Source organism: Emiliania huxleyi (assembly GCF_000372725.1).
Source record: "Emiliania huxleyi CCMP1516 chromosome Unknown EMIHUscaffold_140, whole genome shotgun sequence".
Lineage (NCBI taxonomy): Eukaryota > Haptophyta > Isochrysidales > Noelaerhabdaceae > Emiliania > Emiliania huxleyi.
Genome location: NW_005201191.1, coordinates 92745 through 101376, shown reverse-complemented (window position 1 = coordinate 101376; position 8632 = coordinate 92745). Strand labels below are relative to the sequence as shown.

The 8632-nt window shown below is 67.8% G+C and overlaps 4 protein-coding genes across 4 annotated transcripts in view; 1 reads left to right on the top strand and 3 right to left on the bottom strand.

The window, feature by feature from the left end:
• The window catches only part of EMIHUDRAFT_227541 (hypothetical protein), a gene marked incomplete at both ends in the record, with an annotated part of 8920 nt that extends 7252 nt beyond the window's left edge, over window positions 1–1668 (bottom strand). Inside the window, 4 exons of the mRNA XM_005787617.1 lie at window positions 210–402; window positions 470–938; window positions 1059–1143; window positions 1557–1668. Coding sequence (XP_005787674.1) covers window positions 210–402; window positions 470–938; window positions 1059–1143; window positions 1557–1668 — 859 coding nt within the window. The remainder of the gene's footprint in view (window positions 1–209; window positions 403–469; window positions 939–1058; window positions 1144–1556) is intronic.
• A 734-nt stretch (window positions 1669–2402) lies between these two features.
• EMIHUDRAFT_227540 (hypothetical protein) lies at window positions 2403–2885 on the bottom strand (the record flags this gene model as incomplete). Its single annotated transcript, XM_005787616.1, has 1 exon — window positions 2403–2885. The coding sequence occupies one exon, from the start codon at window positions 2883–2885 to the stop codon at window positions 2403–2405; it is 483 nt and encodes a 160-aa protein (XP_005787673.1).
• A 2188-nt stretch (window positions 2886–5073) lies between these two features.
• Window positions 5074–6450, bottom strand: EMIHUDRAFT_42202 (hypothetical protein; the record flags this gene model as incomplete). Its single annotated transcript, XM_005787615.1, has 2 exons — window positions 5074–5172; window positions 5233–6450. Coding segments are annotated over 2 exons (1317 nt in total), but the record flags the coding sequence as incomplete, so codon positions are not given.
• A 1056-nt stretch (window positions 6451–7506) lies between these two features.
• On the top strand, window positions 7507–7776 carry EMIHUDRAFT_58160 (dUTPase; the record flags this gene model as incomplete). Its single annotated transcript, XM_005787614.1, has 1 exon — window positions 7507–7776. A coding segment is annotated over one exon (270 nt), but the record flags the coding sequence as incomplete, so codon positions are not given.
• Window positions 7777–8632: the final 856 nt, after the last annotated feature.

Genomic DNA, 8632 nt, shown 5'->3' with positions numbered 1-8632 from the left:
GTATGTCAGCCGTGTGACGGAGGGATTCGCCCTCGGCCCTCGGGGGGATCGCCCTCGAGGGCCACGTTCGCGGCTCGGCCGGTGGCGCCGCTGTGTCCGCCGGCCGAGGGGGGGGGGGGGGGGGCGAGGGATCGCCCCCGGCGGGGGTCGCTCGCAGACTCGCATCGGGCTGGGTGGAAAGGCTCGTCTCTCGGGCGTGTTGGGCGCACCGGCGCCGTAGTGGAGGAAGGCGGGCTCAGCGACGCCGGCGGGCTGGCGCTCGAGCGCCGGGCCGCCCTGCGCCTGCGTCCCCGTGGCGGTCGGTGCCGGGGCGGCGGCCGCGGTTCCCACGCTGTTGAGGAACCTCATGGCCAGGATGCCAGCCGTCTTGATGGTGGGTGCCGAACCACCCGTGCGCAGCTGCTGCGCGAGCCCGGCGAGGGGGGCGGAGCGCGGCGTCGGCTCCGGCGCGCGCCTGCGCCGCGGTGACCGCCTCGTCCGCCGCGACGAGCCGCTCCTTGCGGTCGGCGGACGAGGCGTGGTCGCCCAGCTCCTTGGCCTTGTACAGCTCCGCTCGGAAAGCGTCTAGCTCCTCCTCCCCGGCCTCGTCGGCGACGTCGGAGGCGGAGAAACCGCGCGTGGTGTTGAGCAGCGCGCGGAGGGCGGCGTACGCCGGCTCGGCGTCGCCGGCGCCGGCGTCAGCAGCGTCGCCCTCGGCGCCGGCGCCCGCGGGGTAGGAGGAGAGGAACTCGGGTATCGGCATCTCGATCGCTGCCTCGTCGTCCCCCTCCGTGACGATGACGGCGAGCTTGACGGTGGTGGCGCCGTCCTCGCCGGTGTAGAAGGAGGTGATCTTCGCGCGCGCGCCCGTCGCGGGCGAGCTGCGCCACTTGCCGACCGGCTGCCGGAGGAGGCCCACGATCTCGTTCTCTGACGACCCTGCAAAGCCGTGAGATCGTCTGCCCCGCGGCGGGGGGGTGCCCGGCTGCCGAGGCCGATCCTGGCCTCCGGCCCGGCGCTGATGCTGGTGACGAAGGCGATGCTCTTGGTGGAGTTCTTCTCTATGACGAGGATGTCACCGGTCTCGAGGCTCGTGTGGAAATTCGTCTGGGTCTATGCTGGCCAGCTCGCTGGCGGCGCGTGCGGCGTCCTGGGGCGCCGCGCCTGCGAGGGTTGGCAGCTGGAGGACCATCTCGCTTTGAGAACTGATAGGTTGGCGCCTGTCTGAGCAGGAGCCGACGCTCGTCGGGAGCTGTGTCATGAGCCTCGTGGCGCTCGGAGGTCCCGCGCACAAAGCGGCGGGCAGCGACGGGCGCGGGGTAAGGGTTCCCGCCCGCTAGGCGCTGCCCTCTGCGCCGAGGCTCGACCCGCTTCTCCTCAGTTCACTAGCACAAACTAAAGTTTGTTTATCATGAAGCCAAGTGGAGATGACGTTGCGCCCAAAAAGGACGAACTTGAGGCGAGTGGAGCTCCGCCCCCTATTCCGCCTAGCGTTCTGCATTGCACAGACGAAACGTGCACGTTCACGGTGAAGGCGGGCGAGCGAGCAACCATTACTTGGTGGCCGGAATCACGACCGTCAACTGAGGTGGCAGCAACGCCAAGCTGGTATGCAACTCGATAGTCGTTCCAGTTGCCGTTGATACTTCCAGCATAGCTTTCGAAGTTGGCAAGAGCGGTTGCGTCCATATTGGTTGGAAAGGATGGAGGTGACACGGACGGCGGCGGAGAGGGCGGCAGAGGCGGCTGAGAGGGCGGAACGGGTGGCGACAGGGGAGAGGGCGGCGGAGGCGGAGAGAGAGTCGGTGGCGGCGGGGACGGCGGGGACGGCGGCGACGGCGGTAGCGATGGTGGCGACGGCGGCGACGGCGGCAGCGATGGTGGCGACGGCGGCGACGGCGGAGGTGCAGGTGCGCACGTGCCGCACGTGACTTTCACACCATTCCCACTGTGCGGGCTGCACAGGCCGCTGACGCCACCGACGCAGGCGAGGGAGGCACAGGAGTCGAGGTTATCACCGACCAGGTAAACGCCACCGTCGGGACAGGTGCAAGTGCCGCCCCAACCGCCGACGTTGGGTGCATTCTGCTGGACCTGATTCGAGGTGCATGACGGCGGCGAGGGCGGCGGCGGCAAGGGCGGTGGACGCGAGGGCGGCGGCGCGAGGGGCGGAGGCGACGGAGGCGGCGGGGAGGGTGGCGGCGGCGATGGGGGCGGCGGGCTCGGAGGCAGCGGCGGAGAGTGCGGCGGCGGAGAGGGCGGCGGCGGCGAAGGGCTGCTGACGTTGACGGGCTGTACCGCTGGTGTGCCGCATGCGCCCTGAAGTAAGAATGTGACCACAATGCCAACTCGGAGAGCATGTGTGCTGGAGAGCAAGTGGACGGAGTCAGCTGCATTGCCGCGGACCTCCACCCTCTTCTTCTTCACCTGTGCTGCCCACGCAGGAGCAGCCCGCGGCACGCCGCGAGGAGCAGCGCCAGCGCCGCACAAGGCTGGAAGAGCAGGGAGGCCGTCTCGATCTCTGAGCGGGCCGTGGCGGTCGTGAAGCTCACCTGGCCGATCTTGGTCGCGCCGGAAGTCTCGACAAAGGAGGCGAGCTTGGCGTAGGCGCCGATGGCGTGCTTTAAGGACGTCGGGCCGGCGGCGCGTGAGACGGCGCCGCTGAACTTGGAGAGGTTGAACGGGAAGGAGAAGGTCGGATGGAAGGTGGCGCCCTCCCAGGCGTCGCGGGGCGGGATCTCCGCTGCCTTCTTGAGTGTGCGCGAGCCGGACGCCGGGATGGCGAGCTCCGGCGGGTCGGTCCGGAGCGTCTTGGTTTTGTAGGTGCGGTTGCGCGTGGTGATTGGCTCCTCGCGCAGACGAGAGGCGGCACTCGAGGGCGTCGCGAGGGCGGCGAGGATGAGCATGGGGATGTGCATTCGTTTGACGTCGCAAACAGGAATCGCTGATTGCATTGCTAAAAATATATATATTCTTCGGAAAAAAATACTTGTGAAAGCTGCGAGAATTGGCGAGAAACTGCCACCGGCGGCAGGCCGCACGTGCGAATGCCGGACATTTTGGAAGGCACACCGCGTGCACCTGTCGTCGCTGACGCCGCGCACGCCCCACGACTAGCTCTTTCCTTCCGAAGTTTCAAGTCTCCAATCACCACAACCCTTCTCCAATCACCACAACCCTCCGGAAGGCAAGAGCCATCCAATCACCACAACCCTCCCACAAAACTACACGAACCTCTCAATCACGGCCCATAGCAATGCACCTCGCCCCACCCCTCACCCGTCAAGATTGGCAACGGCTGGAACGCCGCGAGCTTGGTCGCCCACCACGGCGGCGGCGGGAGCAGCGCCACCTCGTCGGGCGCACACGGCGAGAGGAGGCCCGCGAGGAGGCCCTTGCCGACGTGGCACTTGGCGCTGCCACTAGCCGCGTCGTACGTGTACGTGACGTGTGTGCCCTTGCTTTTGGCGCGCCACGCCTCGGCGCTCGCCGCGCCGTTCGGCGGCTCGAGCGTGTCGAGGCGCGCATACTCGAGCGCAAAGGACTCGCCGGCGGCCTTGGCCTCGCCAATGAGGCGGCGCAGCTCGATCGCGGGCAGCGTGTACCGCGCGTCGGGCTTGGACGCGGCGTCCTCGGGCACGGGCCCCGCGACGGCCATCAGCCCGATGACGCGGCCGAGCATAGGGTTCCACATGCGTGCCGAGTGGCCGACGCTCTTGAGCAGCTGGCGCGCGGCCGGGTCGAACGAGGCCGTCACCTCGGCGGGGTACTGCCGGCCGATGAGGAGCGAGGACGTCTTGTGCACGCGGATGACGCTGAAGGCGCCCACGCCGAGGGACGCGTGCAGCAGGCCGGTCGGCACGAGCAGGTGGTTGGAGCCGGCGTGGTAGCGCTGGTTCGAGAACATATTGGGCGCCATCTGGTCGAGGACGCCGAGGCTCGGCAGCACAAACGCGTAGAGCACCGCCGCGACCAGCGGCAGCGTCACGCGCGTCGCCGATACTGATGCTGCGGGAGGCGGCGCTGTCGTCGTCGGCGTGGTCGCCGTGAACATGGGCATCTTGTAGACGGTGCGTGCGAGGATGACGAGCTGGACGAAGTAGGCGCACGGCGCCGTGTCAAAGAAGAAGGGGTGCGTGCCGACGCGGCGGCCGAGGGAGAAGGCGATGCCGGTGGCGAGCGCGAGGGCGCGCGCGGTCGTGTCGCCTTTTGCGACCTCGGAGAGCACCGCGGCGGTGGCGTCCGGCGCGAAGAAGAAGAGGTACTGCGCGGCGCAGACGGAGAAGCCGCCGGCGTTATTGGGCGGCGGCGTGAGGACGACGAGGAGGTGGAAGAGGAGCGCGAGGGCGAGGCCGAGCTTCCGCCAGCAGAGGAGCAGGATGGGCACGAGGAGCTCGACGGCGAGGGCGGCGAGGGGCGCGGCGAGGCGGAGCAGCGACGCGACGGCGGGGCTGGTGACGACGCTGGAGGGCGCGTACGCGGCCAGGAGCTGGGCGAAGAAGATGGTGCCGCACGAGGTGGTCGCGTCGAGGAACCTGCCGCAAAAGGGAGGGGGCACGCTCGAGCGCTCGCCTGTCAGCAGGCCAGAGTAACGCCGCGGTTCGGGTATCACGCGTGGTGGACGGCGCACGACGTGTTAATCTTCCAGAAGGCGGCGCCCGCGTAGAAGGTGATGAGCTGCGCGCGGATGGCGGCCGCGGCTCTGACGACGTCGCAGCCGCTGCACAGCAGCGTGAGGTCCATGAGGACCGCCCAGATCTCGACCTCCCAGATAAAGGGCACGTTGATGAGGCGGAGGCAGAGCCGCGCGAGGGTGGTCGCGGCGAAGAGGCGCTTCGAGGCGGTGAGGCTCGTGAGCAGCACGCACGCGATCAGCACCGTGTTCGAGCGCGCGAACAGTCCGCCCACGGACGAGCCGCCGTAGCACTGCATCAGCCCCTGCAGGAGCCACACGCTGCGCACGTACGCCGAGAAGAGCCGCACGGACTCCGCCGCGCCGGCCGCGTCGTCCTCCTTCGCCGCCACTGCGCCGCCGCCGTGTCCGCCGCGCAGCCGGATAAAGGCGGCCGCGGCGCTGCTCGCGTCGTTGAGGTGCACCTGCTTTCCACGCACCCACACGGCCGCGACGTTGCGGTCGTCGCCGAGGTTGACATACTTTTCGAGCACGCCCAGCGCCATCGCCTCCTCCGGCGGCTTGTCCTTCATCTGCGTGCTGCTGCTGTTCCTCCTCGTGCCGCCCGGCAGCAGCAGCACGTCGCCGGCGGACGGGTCGACGAGCTGCGCGTCAAACTCATTGCCGACCTCGAAGCCTCCGATGGGCATGCTGAGGGCCGCGGCGCCGCCGCGCGTCGCAAGCCAGAAGGCGTACTTCCAGTCGACGGTCGTGTCCTTGTGCAGGCAGCGCGAGGCGATGACTGCCGTGCGGCACGCGTGGAGCATCGACGGGGCGTAGCCGCCGGCGGTGTCCGTCGCGAGTCCGACGTTACATCCGCAGCGCCACGCGTTCGGCGCGTCGAGGGTGGACGCGGGCTTCTCCGTGTGGAAGACGTTGCTCAGCGGGCAGAAGGCGAGCGCCGACTTGCGGCGGGCGATGAGCTGCAGCTCGCTCTCGTCGAGATGCATGGCGTGGGCAAGGACGCAGCGGTCGGTGAGCAGCCCGGCGGCGTCGAAGAGCGCCGCGTCGCGCTGGCCCGGGTGCAGCTGCTCCACAAAGGCGAGCTGGTCGGCCGATTGGGCGATGTGCGACTGCACGAAGACCTTGTTGGCGCGCGAGCCGCCGTCGCCCCCATCACTGCCATTGTACTTGCGGGCGATCTCGCCGAGACCCGCGAGCAGCGCGGTGCTGCACGTCGGGATGAAACGCGGCGTGAGCGCCGGGTGGACGAGCGGCCCATTCGGATGTGCGACCTCCGCCTTGGCGATCGTCGCCTGCACGAAGGCCTCCATATCGCTCAGCGACGCCTCGGTGGACTCGACATAGTCGGCCGGCGAGCAGCGGTCCATGCACACCTTGCCGACGACGGCGCGCAGGCCTTGCTCAAGGCACGCGTCGACGAGCTTGAGAGTGCCCTCGAGGTGGATTGTGCCAAAGTAAACGGCGGTCGTGCATCCGTGCTTGAGCGCGCGGCGCACGACCGCGCCCGAAACCTCCGCCGCAACCGTCGGGTCGGCCCAGGCGCGCTCGGCGGGATAGGTGTAGCACTCTAGCCAGCCGGTTGGGCCGAGCAGCGGTCGGTCAGTGCCGCTCCCGGCAAACGTGACCTGCGCCGGGTGCACATGAGTATCCACGAAGCCAGGTAATAGAATGCTATCCTCGGCGAGTTGCGTGACGTCATGCAACGTCGATTGCAGTGCATCAGCGTCGGCGCCTTGCACAATATTGGTGATAACGCCATCAGTGACGACGACGAGCGCATCGCGCAATACCTCGATTGTGGACGGCGACGTGGCATGCGCTAGCGTGCCGCGCAGGGCAAACGTCTTGGTCTCGTTGTCGTCGTCGCACGCAGCACATTTGAGGACCATGCCCTCGCCTGGGGTACATCTGTCGGCCGTCGTCATGACACAAAGAATTTTACAAAAGAAATTCTCTCCTGTCTCCCACGCCGTGTGTTTTTTTTTCGTGTGTTTTAGTGTGTTTTAGTTTGTATGATGTTGGCAAAGCAAGACACTGACACAGACAAAACAAATCTGACACACAGCTCAAACAACACAACTCTCTCAGAGCTCTCAAATCAACACATTGGGTGGAAAGCGAACGAGCGGGAACGAACGAGTCACTTAACAACAAAGCTCCTCGCACAGACGAACAATCGGAATTCTCACTTTGGGACACGGGTGGTGGTGGTCCCCGGGTGGTGTTGGGACTTGGGCTGTCAGGCCGATTTGTGCGAAGCGCGCGATTTCTGGCGAGCTCCGCGCGGCCGTACCTACTCGCGTTTTCGGCCCACCACCCTCGACCGAGCTCACCACCATCGCGTACGCACGTTTTATCGTGTGCGCGACGCGCTCGATCACCACCGCGGTGGCGACAAGAGCGCCTTTTCAACACGCTGCGATGGCGGTGTGCAGCACCAGCCGTCACGGCTTCCTGCGCCGCGTCGAGGCTCGCCGAGCGGGAACGTAGGTCGAATCGACACGGCACGGCCCCAAACATCCCACGTCTCGCTCGCGTTCTGCGCACGCCCACACGTGCGCCGCCCGTCCGCCGCGCGGGAGCGAAGCAATCTCAATACGACACTCCCTCCGACTCGGAGATGTGGAGCCCGGAGAGCGATCCAAGCTCGCCCGCCGCTCTCCCTGCTGCGCGCGCATCATACACGGCGAGTCTTCATCGCAGCGCACACTGCGCGCCGGCTCGCAGGGCGCCATCACGCGCTCCCGTCGTTTGCTCTGCTCACCCGACCCATGCATGCTGGCGTCAGGTCGAGGCCGAAACCTGCTCTTCACGTGCACAAAATGCTTAGCGGCATCATCGCGACGACCGGGTCGCTGGACGGCCCCGCCGCCAAGCTGCCGCGCCTCGAGCCGGCCGGCAGCCTCGTCGTGAAGCGGCTCTCCGAGCACGCCAAGCTTCCAGTGCGCGGCTCGCCGCTCGCCGCTGGCTACGACCTCTCGGCCGCGCACGCCTGCGTCGTGCCCGCGCGCGGCAAGGCTCTCGTCAAGACGGACCTGGCGATGATCGTGCCGGAGGGCTGCTATGGCCGCATCGCGCCCCGCTCCGGCCTCGCCTGGAAGCACTTCATCGACACGGGCGCCGGCGTGATTGACGCTGACTACCGCGGCAACGTTGGGGTGCGTGCAACTGAGCCTCACGCTCCACATCGATCATCGTTACCCTGCCTCCGCCCGCGGCCTGCCGAGATACAGGGCTAACCGGTGTGCTCGTGGTTGTTGTGTTCCCTGTGTGTGTAACTTCTGGTGCGTATGTGTGGTGGTCCTGCACATCCACACATCGGCCTCTGGCCTGCCGCGCATCCGCCGGATCCGGCGCACACCGGCCCTGATATTAAACTACAGCGGGATTATGCGAAAGAACATGCTCAGTGCGCTCAGTGCTCGCGCCGGCCCGCCGCCCCGCCCGCGGCGCATGCGGTTTTGCTGCCCCCAACCCTCCTTCTCCAGCCGGGCAACCTTCTCCTCGCGCGTCTCCTTCGCTTCCCCGCCGCTCTGGCCATCCCCGCCGCCGCCCTCGCCCCCGCCATTCACCCCACCCTCGCCTCCGCCCTCGCCTCCGCCCTCGCCTCCTCCGCCCTCGCCGCCACCACCCTCTCCATTGCCACCCGGGCCGACCGCACCGCTCCCGCCACCTTCACCACCGCTGCTGCCCCCACTGCCACCGCCACCGCCGCCGCCGCCGCCGCCGCCGCCGCCGCCGCCGCCGCCGCCGCCGCCGCCGCTGCCGCCGCCGCCGCCGCCGCCGTCAGCCCACCGCCACCGCCGCCGCCCTCGCCGCCGCCGCCCTTGACACCGCCGACCCCACTTCCGCCAGACCTCGCCTTCCCGAGGTCACTGTTCTTTCCCACTTGCCGCCGTTCCCCGTCTTTCGTCAATTTTTCGATCTCAAAAAAGTTTTCTGCCACCCTTTGACTCTCTGTAACACTCAAGCGTTTGTATTCCCTCCTTGTCACCAGACTGTCCCAACCCCCTGTTT